Source organism: Furipterus horrens, unplaced genomic scaffold (assembly GCF_987537825.1).
Source record: "Furipterus horrens unplaced genomic scaffold, mFurHor1.1.pri manual_scaffold_7, whole genome shotgun sequence".
Taxonomy (NCBI): domain Eukaryota; kingdom Metazoa; phylum Chordata; class Mammalia; order Chiroptera; family Furipteridae; genus Furipterus; species Furipterus horrens.
The window spans coordinates 52,174,002-52,198,980 of NW_028327177.1; the positions used below are offsets into that span (position 1 = coordinate 52,174,002).

General features: G+C 36.6%; 1 protein-coding gene across 4 annotated transcripts in view; it reads left to right on the forward strand.

The window, feature by feature from the left end:
* Positions 1 to 378: 378 nt before the first annotated feature.
* Positions 379 to 24,979, forward strand: part of LOC150004453 (suppression of tumorigenicity 18 protein) — a 61,733-nt gene continuing 37,132 nt past the window's right edge. The window contains exons 1-8 of one of the 4 annotated variants that reach the window (XM_090282865.1): positions 385 to 574; positions 7,632 to 8,013; positions 8,101 to 8,423; positions 12,958 to 13,092; positions 15,283 to 15,373; positions 16,429 to 16,533; positions 18,583 to 18,776; positions 21,201 to 21,412. In XM_090282865.1, the coding sequence (XP_090138991.1) occupies positions 394 to 574; positions 7,632 to 8,013; positions 8,101 to 8,423; positions 12,958 to 13,092; positions 15,283 to 15,373; positions 16,429 to 16,533; positions 18,583 to 18,776; positions 21,201 to 21,412 (1,623 nt within the window). In that variant the 5' untranslated portion in view covers positions 385 to 393. Of the gene's footprint in view, positions 575 to 7,631; positions 8,424 to 12,957; positions 13,093 to 15,282; positions 15,374 to 16,428; positions 16,534 to 18,582; positions 18,777 to 21,200; positions 21,413 to 24,979 lie in introns of all 4 variants that reach the window. The other 3 variants (XM_090282864.1, XM_090282866.1, XM_090282867.1) reach the window with 3 other exon arrangements.

A 24,979-nucleotide genomic window follows, 5' to 3' on the forward strand; every position in this document is an offset into this window, starting at 1 on the left:
ATTATCCATACCGGACATTGTTTTTTTGTATCCCATGGTATATTTTTCACATTAGCAGTTTCTTAGGATTAGCAAACCAGTGTAAATCTTGTTTCATCCCTCCCTGGGTATTTAGTGTACTACCAAGCAAAGCACAGATTAACATACACTTACTCAGGATTAAGGATGAATTTTTTTTAACTCTTTTGATAGGCAGTAAAATAGAATCCATAATCAATTCAATGGATAGGCTGCTGTTTTGTGCGTGTGCCAAAAGGAAACCCTGAACCTTTAGTCCCAAGTTTCCACAGATTTTGGGTTATGCTTCATGAAAATCAAAAGGCAAATAGCAATAAATTGTTTTTCTATGTTCTCATTTGCCTCAATCACTGCAGTGCTGCATATGATTGTTCCATGGCAAAGAAGAGGAGAGCTGAAGAGCAGGTCTTGGGTGTCCCTGTCAACAAGAGAAAATCCTTGCTGATGAAGCCCCGACACTACAGCCCAAACATGAACGGCAAAGAAGGGCGTGACACCAGGACCAAAGCAGAGGAGGATGATGACCTCCTGGAAACTGATGCTCACCTTAGCACAGGTAGTAAGGAGCGGCCCAAACTTTACTCTTAAGGCACCAAAGACTCAGTCTTAGCTTATGTGGAACATACAACTTGTATGTTCCAATTTGGGAGCAAAATTAAACATTTGTTTCACTGACAATCCATTTATTGAGGGCTGATTTTTAAAAATCCTTATCTGAGGATATATTTATTGATTTTAGAGTGAGAGGAAGAAAAAGAGAGGGAGAGAAAAACAGCTATCATTTGCCTCCTGGACACGCCCCTACTTGGGATGGAAACTGCAACCTAGGTGGTGCCCTGACCAGGAATCAAACCTACAACAATTCGGTGTACGGGAGGATGCTCCAACCAACTGAGCCACCTGGCCAGGGCTATTGAGGACTGAGTTTTATCTACAACTGTGAAATGTCTCAAGATAAGCACCAGAGAGTCCTTGCCCTGAGTTCATTTTCAAAGTGCAGGGTTGGACTGTTCCTCTCTTTGAGGAATATAAAAGATACTAAGCCTTAAGGTTGAAGAATACCTTGACTCATGAATAGGTTAAATGTCTAGTGCTGAAAGAACCTTTCAAAATAAAAGAACAGATTTAAACTTTAAGATATTTAAGACATGACATACATAAATAAAACATTTGATAAACATATATAGAATTATTTAGTCTTCCCAAAATATACTTGTTGATAACAACATAGACCAGTGCAGGTGGAATGGGACCTTAATCTTTTCAACATTTTTAAAATAAATATTTGTGGCAATGGACTACAAAAGGGACCTAAAGTTGGCAGTCTATGATCTCCTTCAGTAGGAAAATGATGAATAGTAGAAAACTTATCACTATGCCCATTATTTTCAAAATAAATCATTTTAATTTACATATAAGCACACGTAGTTTCATTAATTCAATTCTTTAATCAATCATTAAATGCCATTTGCATTTGAAGTGATCTATAGTTACAATTTCAGAATTTTAGGATGTTTCTTCCCAGGTCACAGTTACTCCCAGTTGTCCCTGGCAGCCAGAATGCTCCAGGAGTCAGAATATCACCAACCACTTAGTGCATAAGCCTGAAATTGAAGGACATGAAAATTTCTCAAAAAATTCACGAAAAATTAAATGGAAACCTAAGTCTGAACTTACTAGAAAATTAAATTAGGTATATGGATGTTCTATTAAATACACATGTTTTTCTAAATGCAACATTATAGAAATCAAAATATACAAAATACATTGTTTTTTGAAAAGAAGTATACATTATACAAACCAAAGGTAACAAGAGTTTTAGATTTATTGTATATAGAATTATAATAATAACAATAGGTATTAACAAAAAATATATATAAAAGTATATTGGCTGAGTGAGCACAAATCTTGGATCAGAATCAACAAATCTCCAGTAATCTCACTTGCAAATGGTTGAGATTCTGTAGTTAAAACAAAGTTGTATTCTGATTTGTCAGTGTTTAAGTAAATGTTCTGACTTTTCTATAATTAACATATGGTTTAAAGTCTTATGATTCATCTGTAAATTATAATCATCCATGATTTCTTTTGTTTCCTTGAGCTGTTTAGAATTTTGTTGACTCATGAAGATTGCAGATTGAAATCTAGAAAGCCCTTGAATTGGTGTGGTTAGACTTGGACTGGATCTGCCCACTGATTCTTCTATAGTTGTATGATCGTTATAGATGCATAATATAAACCAAGAAAAATACATTGTCAAAATATACTTAGTTAAAATTCCAGTTATAAACACTAATAAACATCTATTTTCAAGTTCACAGATGTTACCTAGTATTTATATTTAGTACTAGAACCACTAGTAATAACAGTGAATATACTGAAATTCCAGCAGTAAGGGCCATCATTTTTTAATTTTTAATATATTCCAGGTATATAAATTATATCGCTTAATCCACCCTACAGTGACATGATATATGCATGATTATGGACATAATTTTACAGATATGATCATTAAGGACAAAAGAGATTTTAATGCTTAAGGTAACACAGCTTGAAAATATTGAAAAGGACATAACTACAAAATAATTGAAAGACAAGAAAAATAATTATTTTCCAGCTAACCATGCTCTATAATCTAATTTGTTCAAAGCTCTGACTACCTAAAGAAATCAGACTGGGCCAAGTTTCACCAACATTAAATCAGCATTTCCAGAAATGACAGGTCACAAGTGCTTCTATCTCTTATCAAAAGAGAAAAAATCTCTAAGTTTTCTTCAGTTCTTTGAGCAAGTTAAAACTCATCCTCCAGAAGGGAAGAGAGCTAAGTGTAAGGGCTCTTAGTCGCTCATCTCATTGATTTCTGGTACCCTAAGGTATTTACCTGGCCACGTGTGTGCCCAGTTGTCTTGTCATTAGGCAGTTCAGATGATGAAGAGAGGGTATAAGGCTGATGAAAGCTCAGATCAGGAGCTTATATCCATTTAATGGCAGAACTACACTCCTGTCTCTCAACTGGCTACCTTTCAAGCAGCTGTAGGTGGGCTTTGAGGGGTGTGGGCAAAACCATGCAGATACACCTCCTTCACTGGAGCAGAGAAGACTACCAGTTGGTGGGACAAACATACACTTTCCCAACGCAGACAAGGAAAGAAGGGTAACCTAAAAGTGAGATTAACCCAATGTGGAATCTCCCATTTATGATTCCAGGAAATCTGTCCCTGTTGCAAGAGCTCAAGGGGCTGAGATATAATACTTTTAACACATATTATCTCTCAACAAATAGCAAATAAGAGACAAGCCTCTCCAATTTTAGAACTCTGAAAGACAAATTTATTTTTCTAAGTCTTTTTCTTCCTGCAAAATTTACATATTAATGAGGCCTAGAAAACAAATGTACCTATAAAAGTAACTTAATTATACAAACAGAACAAAAATATAATTATGATAAAATCCAGTTACACTAAAAGAGTCTATCTAACTCAAACGTGTTGTGATTTTTATAGGATTTATTTTGTTTAAGTTGCTTTGATGCAGAAGAACCAACATACCTGCAAGAATCCATTAGCACAGGCTTTCTAGGATTACCAGTACCTCAGAGTAGAGGCTTTGGTTTAAAATAAATAAACAAATGTGAACTTTTACACAACAGGCAAAAACATTTTTGTTTTTGTTTTTCACTCTACAAGGAAATCTCCCCCAGCTCCAGCCCATTCAACCTTTGCCACATTGTGAAATGTACTCAGGACTGAGAAAGGGCTGTCTTTAGTAACTGTCCAGCTCTCTGACTCCTCCCAGAAGTGGAACCTAGGAATTTCCTGACCTATATTGTTATGGTATTATGCAAGTAGAGGTGGGGTTATTTGCTAGTTTTTGTTTCGTTGTTGTACTTGTTTTTATATATGTTTATTTATAATTTTGGAGTCTTTGTTTTTTTCATTGCAAGTTAGCTGTCAATTATATTCTAATATCTTTCTGTAAATTGATTCTTGAAACTATTCAAACCTGAAAAAATAATAGGTTACTAGTATTCTGAAGAGTTTCTCTTAAGGGTTTCTGTATGTTGTAAACATCAGCTATGATATATGACATTACTAGGCTGTGGAATCTGGGGGTAGCTTGTTACAGAGTGACAAGAATGGAGCTGGGAGATCATGGCCCTCTTTCTAGATCTCAGGCCCCTACTGGCTAGTGGTGTGATCTTGAATAAGCCCTTGGCTCTTTAGAACCAGTTTCCTTTCTGTAAAGTGGAGTTGAAAGTACCTTTCTTATAGTTATTGTGAAGATTAAACAAAATAAAGAATTGAACACCATGCTAGAAAAATATCAGTTTATGGTCCTAGGATGTCATTGGATCATCCATTCATTGTATCGTTGTACCATCCTCGTTTTAAAGATAAGGAAGATAAGGACCCAGGACTCAGAAGACATGGTTCCTGAAAAGGTCACACAGGCAGTTGAAGCAGAGCATGGCACACCACGCTCCCCCAACCCCTAGACTCTGGACTTCATAGCCAAAAAGATTTCCCTCTGCACATGCAGCTTTCTGGGTCAGTTGGTAAGCTGTGCCCTCGCATGTGTGGTGTGGGTGATAACCAGTTTAAACCTTCTTTGCACTGCTTATTGTACTCTTTCACGGAACTTAGTTCCACTACTTAATTCTAAATAAATAAATAAATAAGCCCCATCTCATATGTGGTGGGCCCTATGTATTCTCTGCCTTTATTATCATGTAAAATAGCATCTAGTGAAACAGAAAGAGAGGCATCATTTACTGAATACCTGTTAGGTGTCACTTCCTTTCCATGTGCTCTTGTGTGATGCCTTCAGCGTGCCTCACTATGCACGTGAGGATGCCAGGATCAGAGGTGTTAAGGGAAATGTTTTAGTTTGAACAGAAACAAGTGCCAGGCCAGAATCAAACTTAGGTAGCTCTGACTTTAAAGGCAGGAATCTTTTAGCGATTTAAGTGGCAAAGGCACAAAATAAGTCACACCAGGGAAAATAGAAACACACTAGTATTTTAAAAAGTAGGCAGTCCATTACAAAGCTAGGAGAAACAAGTGTCTTGTCACAGATCTGTCAGGTTCAAAAGCTCACTCAAATTTATTTTTTCCTTATAATTACAGTGAAAGCCAGGGTGGGACGGGCACATAAAAAGTTGATTTGCAGGTTTGCAGACCATCCCTGGAAGCTGTCACGTGTGATGCACATAGGCATGGCTATTGGAAGGACTCCTGTTTTTCTGAAGAATAATTAATAAATATTTTCTTTTAGCATATAACAAACAGTTGAACCAAGCAATTATGTAAACTGGAAATGACCCAAAATGCTAGCAGTTGGCAACAACACAGTGAAGTGCATTGTCGTGCACATGTGCATTTTTGTCACTCCTGCCTCTCTGGTGATCTGCACTTAATAGGAATATTTTAAACTATGTAGCTAAGCAACAGAGGTAATTGTTGCTTTCTAGAGCTTTTGTTAGCACTCTACCACAGCCCAAATATGCATAATTAGGTATAATGTCTATAAATCATTATTGTACACATGTGGGTAGTTAAGTGGAGTGAGAGAATAGTTCAATGAATTGAGCATATTCACTGAAAATGCTTTTTATTTGTTTTCTGTAGTTCATAATACTTTAAAATTATCATAACCCTTTACACTTTCTCTTAATCACCAACCGTGATATTGAGAAAAACTTAATTTGCATTTTAGACTATGTTTAATATATTATTTAAACCTGGAGTTTCTCTGATATGAATTCAGGAGAGAATAGACCATCCTATCAAATATTATGTGCTTGTTTATCTGGCCTCTTTTCTAGGAAGTAAAATGTTAAATTTTTCAGTTTATGTTGAATAGATCCCAACAAAAGATTGCACCCTATAATCAGCATTATTTAAAGGGGCTAGTGTTGTGACTAAATTCTTCTCTTCATCCAAAAATGCTTTTAGTTACTATGGCAATATTTACTTGATCCTGGCAGTCCAGTGTTGATTTAGGGAGATAATTACCAGAAAGGAAGATGATGGAGATATATTTTTGAGTGTCCTTGTCAGAGACAATGTTTATTAAAAAAATTAAATGAGAGAAAAAAAGGCTCATTGTCTTCTGCACTGACACCCTCTCCCACAGCCCTCACATTAGATGGCTGTGCTTTTCCTCCAAAGATTTTTATTAACACAGAATGCACTTCACTTGGTGTCTTTAGCAGTCTTTAAGGTGGCTTATTATTTTGTGTTGCCCATCCCCCCACCCTGCCTTTTGAGACACAGAAATGGATGGTCCTTCTCCTCCTCCTTTTTTTTTTTTTTTTTTTTTTTTTGGTCGTAGTGTTCACTAAGAGGAACATACCTGGGTTGCCTGGTATTTCACAGGCTGGTATGTGCTGGGTGCCATTCTCACTAGAATACACCTTGTGCTAGACAAGGGTTAGGTCACCAAAGAATCTGCACCATTTACTGGTGTGTTTGCACTGGGACACATGCACACACATATATGCATAATATATTGTCATACATATATACAAAATATCTTGTCACACTAACAAGATATACACAATATCTTGTGTGTATATCTGTGTGTGTGTGTGTACATATATATATACACAATATCTTGTCACACTAACTAGTAACACATTGTTGAGAATGAAAAGGGGGTGACCCTAACAACTGCACTGGAACAACAGAGATCCAGTAGACTTTCCTAGACAGACTGGTACTTCAGAGCTTCTTCTCCATCATGGGGCTCCTTGCCTGTCAAGACTCCAGTTGGCTCTGTACAGAGAACAACTAGTTAACATTCAACATCCCCCAGTCATCCCCATCTCTTGTCTCATTTCCTTTGTACACACATGCACAAAGTATCAGACTAGAAAATGTGTTGCTATTTAAGATATTTGATCACACTAATTTTCCCATTTACTTATATGTCCCTCGGATGGAAGTTTTGCTTGACAATTATGAAAAGTAGTCAAGAAGTCTTGAAAGCTTCAGAATTTTTGTGGTTGTTGTCATGTAGCTGTATTTTGTATGTTAACTAAAATTCCGTAAAATCTGAAAATATGTTTGAAAAAAATACTAAGGTAGAAAACATATATTTTGAAACTACATTGCTATGCTAACAGAGAAATCTAATTAATATTTCCTTTATATTGTCTGGCATTGTATATATTTGATTTCCTTCTAGGTGACTAAGTATGCAAATATAGAGGTATAGTAATAATGATTTCACATTGAGCATTTTGCTACTGTCATGTGTCTATTTCAGTACCTTAGTAGCACTTAGTTCTTAATATACTGAAAATTCTAGTAGCTCATATTTTGGAAGGTTATTCTCAGAATATGAAGAACTAAGCTATGTTTTATTTTTTTAAGAAGATATATATTTTCTCCCTAATGTTTTAAAAATTTATAGAGCCTACATATTCATGTATTTCACATATTATATATACATGCATATGTATGTATTATATATAGTTCCCTAACATATTTTTGAAAATATTTCTAAAATAATTTAAAATTATTAAATAAATTTAAATAACTTTCTTGAAATAATTTTGTTAAACTATTTTGTGTTCTTTTTTTTTTAATATTGTTTTTCTTTTTCCATAGAAGAAATCATGATAAAACCTATGGATGAGAGTTTTCACTCAACTGCACAAGAAAACTCTAATGGGAAGAAAGACAGATATGGTTGTTATCAAGAGCTTGTGGTCAAATCTTTAATGCACTTGGGGAAATTTGAAAAAAATGCATCTGTTCAGACTGTAAATGAAAATTTAAATGACAGTGGCATCCAGTCTCTGAAAGCAGAGAGCGATGAAGTAGATGAGTGCTTTATGATTCATTCTGATGATGGAAAAGACAGAATCAATGACTCCCAGCTAAGGTTCTGCTCCTCCGACGACAATGAAAGTAACTCTGAAAGTACAGAGAATGGCTGGGACAGTGGCTCCAACTTCTCAGAAGAAACCAAACCACATACAGTCCCAAAGTATATTTTAGTGGATAATGGGAAAGACATATTGGAAGTTACTGAAATAAAAACTGAAGGTGACAAATTTATCTCTTGTGAAAATAGGTGTGACTCTGAAACAGAAAGGACAGACCCCCCGGATGTTCACATGGAACCATTGGATGGCAAAGACCGGGTCTCATTCCCTGGGGTTGAGGAAGATGATAACCAGTGCCTGGCAGTGATGAGTGAAGAGTCTGTTGACCTGGAGAAAGCAAAGGGGAATTTAAATTTGCTGGAGCAGGCAATTGCTCTGCAGGCTGAGAGACGCTGTGTTTTCCATAACACCTGCAAAGAGTTGGACAGGTTTCTACTGGAGCACCTAGCAGGGGAAAGGAAACAAACCAAAGTTACTGACATGGGTGGAAGACAAATCTTTAACAATAAACGTAAGACATGTATTTTGCATTTATTTTAGAAATAAAATTGCTTTAGGGTTGGAAAAAAATTAGTAAGATTTGATTAATTCTTCCAGTTAGCTTTTTTGACAATGTAACACAATTTAAAAGCTAACTTATATTATAAAATGAGCAATTTCTTTTTGGTTTTCTACTCTCTAAATTGTTCTCAGATTAAGTTTGGTCAGTTTTACAATGTTTTCATATACAATAAAAGAATCATTTTCTCTATTTCTTTTAATGTATATAGTATATTTTTAAAAGTATTTTATTGGACATTAGAAGTACATTAGTACTTATTGGATTTTAAATCATTGTATTAATCAAATCAATCCCAGGGATTTATTTTTTTCTTTCCCACCCTCTTTCTGGGATCATCTGACTGTCTTTACGCTTCAAAATAATGTCAAAGTACTTGCAATTCAGGCAGGATGATCTATCTGAGCCTACTCATGATAAAAGTGGCTGTTAATCCCTTCATAAGTCTATGCCTTTTACAAGCTCTCTAACTCAGGGTCCTCAAATATCTGTGCTAAGCTTGAATGAGGTAGTAAATATGCTTAAAATTGTTCCTCAAACTTTAGGGAAATTGTGTCTCCTCTGCCCTAAAGATAAACCCACCCCCGGCCTTGCACCAGGTGGGACTGATGATGATTCCTACAATTAAGTGAATTTTCACCAACAATGGTGTCTAGAAGGCTTGTTTAAGATGGGTGTTTTCAGGATCCCATCAGACTCATTGCTCCAGAACTTGAATTTTTTTAAAGCAAGTCTGTGAAGTGACTCTTGGAAACCCTGAAGTCTGATAACCACAGAATTAGGGAAAATCAAGGTTGCAGCCCCAAGTTTGTGCTTATGAGAATATTTAGATATTCTGCTTGCTGATATTTATGCAGAAATGAATGATATATCTTGTCATTTTAAGTCCATTTTAGTACTCCCCTGAAATCTTGTCTGGCATAATCTTGCAGCTCAGAGCTGAGAAAACAAAAAAGAATAAAATAATGTCATGTAGTGATGAACAAGATAATGCTACACAAACATACTGCCAGGGTTGGGATGGGTACAGAATATTGATGACTAGTTTATGTTTTGGGAAAGGACACTGTATTTAGCTCTGTGTACTCCACTAATATGCAACTGTTGGACTTATCTCTGTGTTTTCTTTTTTAATGAACTACAAACTCAGAAAAAAAATGAAATTTTCTTCAAATTCTCCCAACCCACAAGATCTAATATATTATATTTCATTCTAAAATATATAGTTTTCCAGTTAAATATCTCTGAAATCAGAAGGATGTGCTATAATTTAATGTTAATAGTTTTTTTTTTCTTTCTTACTAGCACATAAAATAATGTTGCATCTTACAATTAATGAAAGCTTGCAGGCAATGAAATCCAGTATTTGGAGAAATTTTGATTATTTGTGCTATAGCTTAAAATACTTGATAATCCTTTGGTCAATTTTGTTGAACTTTTGAATCTTTTTTGTTTTCAAAAATTAGCAAGGCATGATATTATAGATTTACTGAATTACTAATGGGGCTGCATGAATTAATAGTATATCTTATTGCATAGAGTATGGTGCTGCCTTGGGATGTTAAAAGCCTGTGCATGGAGATCCAAAACAGATTAGTATAAAAGAGGGGGGGGGGGTGAAACTCAGGAAAACTATAGGCTTAGTCTAGAGAATGCCTACAGAGTCCAAAATAAATATTCACTTTCCTGTTCCTTTTTCCACATTTGGGAGCCAGTAGCCTAAGACTCACTTTTTTTTCTCTGGCATGCATTCCATGATTCTAAGTCAACACTTTTCCAAATGACAGTCATGTTCTTCAAAATACCATCTTAGTTTTCTATAAGTCTTGGGCATGTGACTGCTGTTAATGAGAGAACAGTAGGATTTTAAAATATTGTTTTATCCAAGCCTTCAGATGAGTCAGCAATTCTAAAATTAAAAAAAGAGTTTGGCTATCCTGTTGCTACTAAGCATCTAGTGAGATTTTAGGTCACAATATAAGTAGAGTCATCATATAATTTATTGTACAGCCTAGATCACGTTTAGAGTGAAGGGGAGTGATGTGAACAACTGCACGTGTATATCAGATGTGAATAGGACAGTCCCAGGGAAGCCAGGGCATAAGTTCACCAGAGTATAAGGTCATTATGCAGCATTTTGCAAAGAAAATCAAAGTAGAGGAGCCAGGCCTGAGCATCACAGGAGCTCTGGCTTCTTATCCTGCAAACAGGTTCTGCCCTATAGAGGATTTCATCAGCATCTTTGTTTCATCCACAGAGAAGAGGCTAATAGACAAAGGGGCCTGACAGACTGTCAGTGAACCACACCTGGTCAAGTGCCAGCCCTGCCTTATCTCCCACACCTTCTCTGGCTTCCTGTAGACAAATAGTGTGGCAAGGAGGGGAAACACTCGACGCCAAACCTTTCAATATGGTTTAGAAATGTGTCCTCACCTGGATGAGATCCAAGAGAGGAAAGGCACCAAAATACATATTGCTTCTCCTTTTTTCTAATTCACTCTCACACGGTGTCATTCCTCCTAATTTCACTATCATCAAATTTCAAGGAATTTGACTAGTAGTCTACAGATAGTACATTTCCAAATCAACTTGAAATTGGGAAACATTTTTGGATTAAATTAAATCTATATCCATAAAAATCACAGAACATGTCAAAGCTCTTAATGTGCCCTTTTGTCTCTTACAGAAAAGAGTATATTCTCTATATCATGGCATTTAAATCCCGTCTCTCATGAAATAAAAATGCCTGTTTCTCAAGGCATCCCTATCTTTCTGCTGTTTATTTCTCACAATTTAGACGGACCTTTCTGTTCCTCCCTCCCTCCCCCAATTCTGCATTTGTGACAACTTGAAGGATCCTTGGCTCCTCCCTTTGCTGAAACCATGCTCCCAAATAATTGCATTACATACAACCTGCTGTGCCCATCTGCCCAGGACCGTTTGTAATCCAACAACTGGAGTAGCATACTATCACAGAGACACGTCTGCTCGCTGCCGCCTCCCGCCCTGGAGACGGCGGCAGCGTCCGCAACATCGCTCTGTTCCCAGGGCCACGCTTGGAGAGGAGCATGTGTGCCCTCCACACACACCCCCAAGGCAGGATTCTGCCCCCAAGTCCATCGCTGGCAGCTTTCTAGCAGCAGGATTATACAGATTATTTTTGCTCTCAGCACCAAGTGTGCTCATTCTTCTTGATACTTCATGTTCTGAGCAGCCTGCAGCTGCCTCCATTCCATGCAAGTCCTTTTTCCTGAGGTCTCTGTGTGTTCTGCTTCTGGTTCCTGTAAATGCCAGAATGCTGAGTAACAGCCATGTCCCTATGGCTTGTGTATCATTCCATGCACCAGTGAGGGGGGCAGTTTGGACTATATGAATGTGTTTCTGTTTTAGGTTCATTTACCATCTCCATCTCCAACACGAATATGAAAATTCTGAAGAAGGCCTCTCTATTATCTCTAGCTTCCTTAGTATTCATGGTAGTTCTCATTTATTTTATACATTTAGATAACCTTTTAACCCTCAGCAATGCATATGCCAGAAGATTGAGACCCTGAGCTGTCTTCAGCCTTCCCTCTGCTGCCGTTCCATGGCAGACTGACAAAATGATTTACAAGGTGTCCTGGTTCCCTACCTGGCTGTGCCTGTGGTCCCTAACCCCACCTCATGTTCCTGGCAGCGCTCTGCAGACCACTGAAGGCAGCCTCCGCTCTTTGTACTTCCATTCTCTACAAGACTCCCACAAGAACAATTCTTTGTCAAACCCTCTTCCTATTGACTTAATTTTAATTTCTGCATTCTGAATAAAAGCAACAGCTCCTTTTCTGTGGCCCCTGCCTATGGATCCAAAATGGCAAAGCACTGGTGTTTTGGAACCTTGGGCCTCGACAGCCTGCTGGTTGGTTGGCATGATATGAGGTGGCATTCTTAACACTCGCTCCTAACTCTTGTGAAAGCAGGGTCCACACATGTCCAGGAGCAGCCAGTAGGACTTGAATTTTGGAGCCGCATGCTTCATGAGTGACAGAGCCAGCAATGCCTTTCTCAGTTATGATGGCTTTTTCATTTGGTAATTTTGATCCTGACTTTTTCCAGACTTCTTCAGTAGGAGATAGTTTTTTGTTTAAATAAATTCTTTCTTCATTCTCACTTTTTTTTTTCTTTTCAGAAGCCTATATATTCTGTGGTGTGGAATTGCTTTTTCATAATGAGGCTCTAACTATAATCTGTGACATGACAAATTGAAACCATCTCTGTATTTTAACACTCCCTTGCCCTGTGTGAGCCTTGGCTTAGGAAACCAAAAAAATTGAAAACACTTTTTATGTTTCCACAGGTCTTAGTTGAGGGTTTTTATTCAAGGCAATGTGAGAAGAATGTTTATGATAAAATTGAGTAAAGTGAGAATGTCACCCAACAAGGTCACTCTATTGAAAGGGAAGGGAAAAAAAACTAACCAAATTAATCTCTCAATTTCATTTCTTTGTAGATTCACCAAGGCCTGAAAAGAGGGAGACCAAGTGCCCCATCCCTGGGTGCGATGGCACAGGACATGTGACAGGTCTCTACCCCCATCACCGCAGCCTTTCAGGGTGCCCCCACAAAGTGCGGGTTCCCTTGGAAAGTGAGTACTGCTTAGCCCTAAAAGAAGTAGGTGCCTTGTTATAAATTCCACAGCATCTCAATGTTATCCTCTTTCTCCTCTAATTTGGAATTAGTAGTGGAAATATAAAGTTTTCTTTAATTTTATCAAGATAATTTTCATCTAGTCTGGTGTTTAAAATATATATTAGTGTACTAATAGAAAATGTGAGTAGAGTCAGGCCAATAGATCAGGAGATGACTCACATTGAGAAGATAATTTCTTACTCATAGTTCCCAAGAGAAGTGGGCAGGCCTCACCAGGCAGGATCATGCTGGGAAGTACCAGAGCCAGTCAAGGGGCAGAGTAAGGGGCGAATTGTGGGCAAGAGATTTTATAGTGGTTTACACGGAAAGGAACAGAGTAAGCAGACTTAAGATTGGCTAGTGCGAATTCTTTCAGTGGGGTCTGAGGTTTGGGGTCTGTCTGCATTGTCTCACACCTTGGCCCTGGAAGATTAGGGCAGGTGCAAAGTGTCCTATTGTGCCAGAACCTAATGAATGAGGCAGTTGAGTAAGGGCTCCAAATGGCTGGTGTGCGTTTGAAAAGTGTTTACTGTTTTTAGGAATGGGGTAGCCCTTTGATGGGGCAGTCTTCCCAGGGTTAGCAAGGCCACAGATGTCAAAGCATCAGAATACAGAAAATAAAGGTCATGGTTAATACACTGTGTGACTGTACAGTCCTTTCTAACTTGGAGGTATGGCTTCCATAAGCCCACAATGAGTGTTAGCCTCAGTGCATCATTTAAATACAGAAAGTGCATTACTTCACAAATATCCTCCTGACCTGCTTCTGCATTTAGGGTCATGTAAGGTCTATGATGTTGTTCAGGATATCCTATAGCAGCTGTGGGCCCTGAGTAAGAACAAAACTTAGCTGGTCTCCCCACATACATGCCCACTGTGAGCCAGGAAACTGAAGGAAAGGAAAAGATTCCTAAGTTTTCAAGTATCTCTGTGTTATATCCTCTACTTTTTGAACCTACTTATTGAAACACCTCTTGAGTGATACAAATCACAGTGATGGGGATACCTCAATATCACGCTTCCCAGAAGCATTCTTTTTCTTTTTTATTTTTTTCTTTCAAATCAACTCAGTACTGTCCCACAGGATTAGCAGTTTCTCAAACTGATTACCTCAACCATACTCTTTCACCAATAATTAAATGACAGTGGCAGTGAGGAGCAGGAAGTGATGGACAAAGAATCAAAATAATACCTCTTAGAAAATAAAGAAGACTATTTTCAGAACTTCACACTGTGAGAAAAAGATAGAACTACTATTTGACATACTATTTTCCCTTTGCTCCAAGGAAAAGCACATATATGTGAAAGGAAGTTTATGAATCTTTCAGTTTAAGTTAAATATAAGCAGAATAGTCTCATTTAATACCCTGGCTGGTTTGGCTCAGTGGATTGAGCGTCGGCCTGCGAGCTAAGTGTCGCTGGTTCGATCTTCCAGTCAGGGCACATCAGAGAAGGAAAACTCTGACTCCAAAAAACCTCCGCTGCCTTGCGGCATACCTCTTCAGGGGAAAGGCTAAGGGAGTAAACCCTGACAGAAAATCCGGAGCCGGAGTCCCTAAGGCGGTTTGACGTTGTAGTCAACACCGGCAACTCCTGCGGCGCACCTGAAGCCAAGCTGTATTGACTCCGTCTTTCCCTTGGACCCTTCAGCTGCGAAGAGAGGGGGGGTCTGCTGCATGGGCAACAGCAGACCCTCCATATCACCCTGCCCAGGCTCTGTAGCTTCAGCTTCACTGGAGAGGACACTCCAGCGTCATCGCAAGATGTCGATTCAACACGAGAGGAGACAGATACCGTGTCACTCCCGAGTCGGACTGCACAGCCATTCTCGGCGGTGCAGATAGACTCTTAAGAAGCTACACCATCGTCTCTCGAGACGGACGGCTGCCGACGACGAGTCTCATTTAAGTCATGATAACACCATAATATGAAGTTTAGAAAACCTAAAACTTGGACAAGCTTGCTGAATTTAATTTTTGAAGTCCTTAAGTGCTCATTTACTTCAACCACAATAACTATGGGAGGGAGCATGGTGGATTCTGTAACTAAATTTATTTGAATACAAAGTTGAAAACTCAATTTGTTAGTGTGTTATGTATTTGTGGTATACTATTTTTTTTCCTTTTATGTGATATTTTGCGTTTAGTTCTTGCCATGCATGAAAATGTGCTCAAGTGTCCCACCCCAGGATGCACAGGAAGAGGGCATGTGAACAGCAACCGCAACACCCACAGGAGGTAATTGTGATGAGTTGTTATCCTTTTACATTATGAAAAGAAGTGAGAGACACTTTCCACCAAGAAAATAAGAAACTAACAAGGTGTTATCCAAATCACTGCATTGATATCAAGTACCTTACCACTTGAATAAAAAATATTCTCAATTTGTGCAAAGTAAAAAAAAAAGATCTCATTATTTACTTTTCTAGAAATGTTCATTTAACAGTCAATTATGCTAACAAAAATGTTAAATTTGAAGGCTAGGGTTACACATTCATATAGTCATACAAGTAAAATATTTTCTCTTTTGATTTAGAATATCAGCATGGTTGTTCTGACATTGAAAAGATTACTTAGGAGTAATATTTAACCCCATTCTGTAAGCATTAAAAAGGTACCAAAAAGGCTTCAATATACTGCAGTTTTGACTATAAATCAGGATGAAGCTAAACATTATAACACTTCATGGACATTCATCTTATTGAAATTTCAACTATCTTAAAACACATGTGCATTTATATACAAGTATATTGTGTTCAAGTAAATATTTTTGGTGAAAATGCCCTTGTTTTATGTGTATTATATTAGGTATAGATTATGTGGTCAGGAGATACTATTTGATTCATAAGCACATTGCCAGAAATCTTTATATTCTATTCTTTGAATTTAATCTAAGACATCCAACAGAGTCCCTTACATTTTCCTAAAGATCCAAAGATAAAGCATGGACTTATCATTGCAACGTCTATAGTTGCATACATTGCAATTGAAGCAAGCACTTTTCATTTTAAACATTATGAAGTTTCAGAATAATTTAGTTATTTATCTCTTATGTAACATTTTTATTTTTAAAATGAACTTGTTATCTACCACCTCTGAGATGTGGTTGAGGGACAAATGTTGACACTATAGTTTGCAAAACCCTTTGGGATCTCTCAGTATGAGCATGGTGCTAAGTGAACTATTAAAGTGCCATAATATTCAGTGCATGCCAAGTATTCTGTGAGGTACATGCCAGAGGAAACTATATTATCTTTTTAACTCAAATCCTCCGTTGTTGTTGTTTTTAACAGTCTTTCGGGTTGTCCAATTGCTGCAGCTGAAAAACTGGCAATGTCCCAGGACAAAAATCAGCTTGATTCTCCTCAAACTGGGCAGTGTCCTGACCAAGTTCACAGGTATGATCCTCCCATGACATCACTGATACTATACTTACACCATGCTCCTACACAATTGGTCTGTCACCTCTCATGTGCTAGTTCACTATGGCCTGACCTTCATTTTCAGCTACCAATATCTACTTGAGAGGCTGGTTCAGTTGATCATATTGTCACTTAAATGAACTTCTAGACCCTCCAGACGTTTCACTTGAAATTAATCTGTATAAATATGTAACATAGTGTGGATAAATCTAGAAGAAACAAAGTGTATGATAACAAATATTAATCAAAATTCTGCATCACTAAATGCAATCTATTCCACTGGTCAGCTATGCTCTTCCTTATGGTTGACTTGACCTTTCTGCACAGAGACTATGCCATCATAAATCACTCATACCACTCAAACTATGTGATGTTACATATTCATCCTTCTTTTCCACCTAAGTTGATAACTATTAATAAAATAATTTTTATTGGTCCTAGGTGCATCAAAATCTCTGGTAGTTTAAAAGACCATACTTTACCTAAGTAGTAAATTATATATGATGACACTTAATATGAAGTTATATATTTATTGATACAAAAACATATGCATAAGAAAAGTGATTTCAGAATTAAAACAGATGAATAAATCTTTATTGTTGTTACTAAGACACTGAAATGTAAAATAGGTAGTAGGAATATTTTTGAGATTTGGCTTCTATTAATATTCTATAGATTTCATTAAGAGTAAAAATAGGCATTCAGATCACATGAGTGAAGAATATATGTCAAGTAAAGTGCATAAACTTTACTGAATAACTATCAATTTAAAATCTTATAACAAGAGTCTTAGTATTACTGCATTTTCTATTTTTTCCTTAAGTAGGTTATTTATCAAGTATAGGATTAACATTATATTTTATTTTGCTCATTTATTAAGAAATAAACATTGTCTTAGACTAGAATACTTGTGCAAATTAGAGGCATAAACCAAGTTATATAAACAATAGCAAGATTAATCTCAAATATTTTTATGTTTCAGCTAAAACAATTTTATCAAATCTAAGAATTTTCCTCAAAACTTTGACCTTCTGATGAGTAAGGCATGTTTTGATAGGAAACTAATGATTATATATATATATATATATATATATATATATATATACATAATTTCTGAAAGGTATATTTGTATATTCATTTATGTTCTTTTACCATTAGATCATAATAGAACATTTATATTCTTGTTGGCTGAAATTGGTACTACACAAATATGATGCCCTTATTTAACCCAAATACAATATTCTAAAGAAATCTTTAATTCACATTTAGCTTCGATTGGAGTAATTTTATTGAAAAAAAAAAGTGATAGCTACAATAATATAATAATTTAGTTTTATATTGAAATGATGGCAATTTAATAGCTAAATTATTGAAATACTATTTATAATATTATTTAAATTAGCAAAAGCATTCAGATTGAAGTTACCAGATAGGTAAAAAGCCTAAAAAGAAACTCAGAGTTTAGAACTCAATTTTCTGGTGCCTATACTGCCTCTTTTAGGTGTTAGGCTCCTGCTAGTTCTGCTGAACAGAGCAGAGAGTTCAGCATCGCTTCTTCTGAACTGAATATAATGTCTTTCCCTCACTAGTTACAGTCATGGCTTTTCACTACTAATTTGACTAACAGTCCTAACAAGCAGCATATGCACTTTCTTGTCAGTGTACTAATAAGGGTCACATGGCACTTTTCTGTAAGGAGCTCAAAGTGCTAACATACATCAGATACTTGTTCCTGTGGCAAATGCATAAGATGAATAGAAAATTGTACCTCTCTCTTTTGCAGATGGGAGCCTCAGATATATAAAATGAAACCTCATCTTAGCCCCCCAGAACCCAAAGTGCCTCCCTGTCTCATTCCTCCTCGTGCAGAGCACTGTGCTCTGTTGGCCATAACATAACCCCAGCTCTTTCCCACAGTGCAGTGTCTCTGTGGGTACCTATAAGCATGACACATCTGATCTACTTTAAATTCTGATGTTTATATGCTCAACAATAGTTTGACCATATTTCTTTCGAACTCCTCAGGACAAGCTTGGTGAAGCAATTAGAATTCAATTTCCGATCACAAGCCATCACCTCTCCCAAAGCCACAGTGTCAAAAGAACAAGAAAAATTTGGAAAAGTACCATTTGATTATGCCAGCTTTGATGCACAGGTTTTTGGTAAACGCCCCCTCATACAAACAAGTCAAGGACAAAAAACATCACCATTTCCTGAATGTAAGCACTGAATTATAATACTTACTCTAAAAATATGTGTGTTGTGTATGTGTGTGTTAGTAGAATTGTGTATTCAAATATGCTTAATGCTAAGAGAAAATATATCATACAGTAAAATAAAATAATAAGTTGATCAGTGTACTGATTTTATGTGAAGTTATGCTGAATATAACCATTAGTTAACGCATTAATTATTCTATAAGTATGGTGCTATTGTTGAGTCTAAATACTGCGCATTTGGCTGGGACTGGGATTAATATACTGAAAACAGTGGTGGGGAGGGGGATTGAGAGAGGTGTAGGAGAATGTAGGGGGTATAAATGGTGATGGACAGAGACTTGAATTGGGGTGGTGAACACACGGTACCATGTACAGATGATGTCTTGTAAAATTGTGTCCCTGAAACCTGTATAATTTTGTTAACCAGAATCACCCCAATAAATTTAATAAAAAATGTAAACTAAACTAATTAACTAAATAAGTAAATAATAAATAAATATAAATGAAAAAGCACAAATGAACACTTATGTATGTTTTATAAAGCTTTAATAAGAAAATATATTGAAAACTGTAATAGGTATTAAAATAAAAGTAGTTTAGATTCATAGTGAAATTATGGAAATTAATAGGTAAGATATTGAAATACTACTTAAAACATTACTTAATTCAGTAAAAAGGTTCAGACTGAAAGTAGGAGAAAAAAGGAAAAGTCTGATAAGCACAATTTAGAAATCAAGATTTTACTAGAAAAAAAATGTGTGTCTATGGAACTGTTTATCCACAAATTAAAGGATTTATGTAGAAACATTTAAAATATATTAATACTCTAATGCTAATACATCTTCTATAAAGATGATAACTCAACAATGCTATTACATATAAAAGTTGGTGTTTTTACTAATACATTTTTTTCAGGTTGTTTGAAGTCCTTGAATATTCTAATGAAAGTGAGAGAAAGTGAACATTGGCAATAAAGTCAGGAATGATTTCTGCATTTTGGTAACTTAATCATAAGAGAAGAAGTGAAATAATGTCCCACTTTGAGTCCTCCACAGACCATGAATTTTATACAATATTCTATAATTCTATGAAATTCATTTGATCTCACATCTACTTACCTAGACTGAGTGCTCTTAGAACACAGCATATTTGCTTTAGTCTGTGTTATCAATCTCCTCTTTCAAAGAACTAGAACACTGTGTAAAACCCAACAGTGGATAAAAACAGACTTGAAAGGAGTCTGCTCGTCAACAAGTACATTATACTCCAAAAGATATTTTATCTATTCTTACCAAAAATATATCCCAACCAACATAAATAACCACTGAGAACCTGAGTTTTGTATCTGTCTACATAATATTATGTACAGTTTCATAGCGTTTTATTAAAAATATACAAAACATAAACAGATTTAATTCTGGTAAAGGTAGTTAATAAGAGCAATCTATATACTCATAATATAAATATTAGTTTAAAATGTGAAATATTCAGTGACATTTTCATATTTTTATATAGGGATAACATTTGGTAATGTTTCAAATTTTGTTTTATGAAAAGTAATAACCAAATATTTAAAATAAACAATATTTACAGCAAAATAAATAACTAAATGCTTTCATATGATCCCACATTAACTCTCGGGTGTTAAATCTGGGGTTTAGTGATGTTTACAAACACCAAGAGTGAAGAGAAATATGTTTAATTCTATCTTTCAGCAATGCTTTGGTACTCACAACAGAAACATAAAACAGAAATTCAGCCTTGATATCTCATTGCCTTTCTGTTCACCTTGAGAACATTTCCTCTGTCCTTTACTCATCATACTCTACCTGAATATGCAAAATGCCAGCTCATTAAATACTCTGCAGTCTATTTAGTTTCATCTAGTTGGATGGAGAACAACTTCTATTGGTTTAACTACAAAGCAAAGCTGTGTAACAAATAATAAAAATGCAATTCTGTATCTAAATATAACTTGTTATTATGAAAACAAATATTGAAAAGATATGTAGTTTTTCCCTACTGGAATAGTGGTCCTAACACATACACAGCTTAGAGATGTACAAGCCTTAAGCCTCTGTGTTTTCTTTAGTGTGATTTTTAATATACAATTTTTGCCACAAATGCTGCCAGTGCACCTGCCCCATAACATTAGCATTGGAGTTTTTGTCATCAGAAGTATAAATACCAAAAAAAAAAAAAATTAAGAGAATATGCATTTTTTCCAGCAATCACATCATTTGATCTTTGAACTTTTGTGAAAACCAATCTGAATAACCTTCATTTAATATACCAGTGCATAATGGATCATGTTTTAATTCATTCTTCACATATTTTAATGCAAGAAGTTATATCTTTAAAACAAACCTATTTAATGACTAAAACCATGTACATGCAATTGCTAATCAAATCTCTTTTCAACAGCAAAGCATTTTTCAAATCCAGGGAAATTTCCTAATCGACTGCCTAGTGCCGGTGCCCACACACAGAGCCCTTGCCGTGCCAGCTCTTATAGCTACGGTCAATGTAGTGAAGACACCCACATAGCAGCAGCTGCTGCCATCCTGAACCTTTCCACCCGCTGCAGGGAAGCTGCAGACATCCTCTCCAACAAACCACAGAGCCTGCATGCCAAGGTAGGCCAGTCCAAGAGCCTGGAGGGTGGGCCAGCGACTGAACTGTGAGAATAAACTGCCTTTCATGTTCCTAACCACATTCACTACCATGCCGCTCCCACCCCTGAAGCACATCTCCTCCTTGTCTTAGGAAGAGGCTCAGAGGAACATAGACAGGGATGAGCTTGGTGGGTTTACGGAGGAGTGAAAGAGTGGCTGTTCTTGAAGGTGGTATGTCCAAAACTGGGGTAAGAGTGAATGATGGAGACTGTTTGGGGAGATTTATAGCTTTGAAACCACTTTTTTGGTTGAGGAGTTTGGCACACAAGAAAAGAGAATTGTCATTAAAATTAGCCTGAACAATGCAAGCTTTTCGCTGTCTGCAAATCAAAGATGGTAGGAAATGTTTGCTTAAACAGTGACTTGAAAACGTGCAAAATTGACTAATGAAATTTTATTATTGCATGTGATGACTAGCCTGAGTTGCTGCAGTATTCTCAAAGGACATGTAATAATAGGTGGACAGGTTAAATCAACAAGAGAGTTCAGGGGGACTTGAGAACTTAGGGTATTCAAATCTAAGATCTAATTCTGTCCAGTTTATGAAGCCCCTGAAGTTCATCATATTTCTCTAAAAACCTTGCCTTTCTGACTAACAATGAGAAGCTCACGTCCCTGTGTATGATACCTTGATGCAAACAAGCACCAGAGACCCTCCATGTCCTGCCTTTTGAGGAGGAGTGTAGGTCAAGCTTCAAAGTAGTAACAGTGATCACAGTGACCCTCCCCAGAAGGAGGGTAGTAGCACTGCGCCTGCCATCAGCTGGAGCCGATAAGCCCTATCAACACAAAGGGCTCAGTTAAAGTAAATTACTTCCCTACCTAGGTGGCTGAAGCCAGGTGAAATAAGGTATGCAGGCTTATGTGGGGAAAAGATTTTAACCTTGCTTTAAGTGTAAGATGCCTTGGGTTAAACTCTAACCCCAAGGCTCAGGTGATTAAAGGATAAAGCTCTGTTTTTCCCTTTAAGCACAACCCCATCCCCAGCATGGTCAGCTGCTCACCTGAGGCTGCCAGGCCTTCAGGAGAGCCTGAACGCAGTGCTGTAGAGCATTTGACAGAGGGATCAGAATTAGCTTCTGGACAAATCTGAGCCAAGTAAACCCCAGGAAGTGTTGGTGGCCAAAAATCACTCAAAAACAATGTTTAAACAAATGAGGTTCTTAAACAAAGAAAAACACTTCCTCTGAAGAATTTAAAGGACTCCAAATTCAAAGGAATCCAAGCTGGAAATCATTTACATAAATAAATGATCTAGAGTAGTTTAAAATGCAATTTTGTTTATTTTTAAATTCATTATTAAAATCTGAATAAATTGTTCCTATTTAAAGGAATATTCTAGTATGAAGCTAGTTGGAGAAATATTAAAATATCTCCCTTCTTAGTGTTTTATTGTTTGTTTATATAGGCTATTCTATGAAAATAACAGTACCAATATTATCATCATCAGTGCCATTAAATCATTTGAGTAAGTGATTCTAGGTTGAGTGCTTTCCATTTGCACATGTAGATATTTTTGTTCCTTATAATTCTGACTTTTATCCTTCCTATACTCGATGTTCTATTAATTACTGAAGCCAAACAATGTATCAAACAAAGATGACTAAAATCTGAGGGCATTTACTCTTATAAATGTACGTTATTCTCTTTTAAAAACACATTTCTGGTCAGAAAAGTGACTGGTAAGTTGCCTTATTTCAAAAATTCCAATGACTGACTTCCTGTGTATGTTCTTGTGCTCCTGTTGGGAGTGCTCTGTGAGCCTGTGTTGTCTGTGGAGCAGATATGCCTGCCCAGGGACAGGAACTCGATGCGAGTCTCAACATTCAAACTGCCAACCCATTCCTAACTGCAAAGCCAAATCATGTATGTCATGATGAGGATGGAAGAGACAGGAAATACAGAGATAGACTTTTAGAGGTAGTTTGTTTTTCTGGCAGTTTTAAGAACCATTCCCCCATGAAAATAATCTTGTTTGACATAGTGGTTGTTAAAACAGGGTAAATATGACTCCTACAATGTCACTTTGTGCAGAATCCTTCTTCCAGGCACATATTTGCACACAACTTTAACAATTTGTAGAATTCTATCCATGTTGGATCCTATTTTCTGAACATAGAAGAGAACCTCATAAATTTCTGAAACCACAAAAAATAATTATTGTAGCAAAAAAAGAGAGAGAAAGCCAAAGTAATTAACCCTGAAAAATGGCCTCTGATCAACTAGTGCCCAATGTGGGCTGTTTCTATTGTCAGTGTTGCACTTTGCTCTGTGCCTTTTACTTAACATTGGATTAAGTATAAACAATCTTCCCTTCCACATTAAGTACTAGCCTGATTCCCTCTCCACTATGATTTTTTTTCGTCCATAGCAGGTTGTTATGATGTTTATTAGTGATACAAAAAACCCCATAGATCTTTTGAGTTCTCTACTTAGAAAGGAGGATGCAGGCATGTACAGTTTTTACTTACTCTTGATTTCTATAGCCAAACATCTGTGATGTTCTAGAGAGACATTTCGGCAGATGGACTTTCAGCTGTACTGCACTGTTCAAGCCCAGGTTAGATTCCATCATAGACCTTGCCTTCAAGGAGTTTTCAGGCATAGCAGGACAAAAGAGTGGTTGTTCCGGATCGAGGGCTGGGTTTCCAGAGGTAATGTTCCTCATGTTTAGGGGTTGCATGGGTGGCTTTGCAGAGAACTTGAAAAGAACTTGGGTGAGAGCCGTTTTCTTATTTTCCTTTTGTCTCTATCCAGTTTTTTCTTTTACATAATCAGGTTCTCTGAAGTAGCTTAAAGAACCTAATAAGAGAACAAAATTGCAGATCATGATATCAGTCAGTCACAACCTTTTAAAAATCAAGCCTAAGGACATTTACCTTAAAATTGCCTTCATATTCACTTGTTGGGGTGAATAAAGATTTTTTAATGCTGTGTACAGGCTCTCAATTGTCTCCAACTTTAGTGGGAGATTTAAATTTGCGATTTGAAAAATCCCTATTCTTATGAAAGGTAATAGAAGCAGAGGCTGTTTTCAGAGAGGCAAAAGAGCTCTGAGTTCCTTCATAGTAAAAGCAATGGAGGATGATATGGATACTCTTAAGTGTTCTTTTCTTTATGAAGTTTCTCAGACCTGAGCAGCTGTCTATCTGACACCAAAACACTCCTTTCATCAGCCCCTTCCAAACACTGCACTGAGGATATCAGTGTTAACATCACTGCCCAAACTCAAGTCCATTATATCCTGAATATAATCTTCAAAGGGATTATTCATTAAGATACAATCTGGCATGAATGTAACACATCTACGCTGCTGGAAATCACCTGTATGTGTTTTAAATATCTCTTTGGAGAAAGAAGTCAAGAGAAAAAAAAATATCAATATTTAGTAGGTATCATAATAATTAAAAGTAATTTTTTTTCTGAGGTATGAGACCTCTTTTGATTCTAATACTTTCATTTGTTCTAAGATTTATATGATATCCTTCATTTTTTAATTTGGAATTTATATGAGTTTGCAAAGCATTC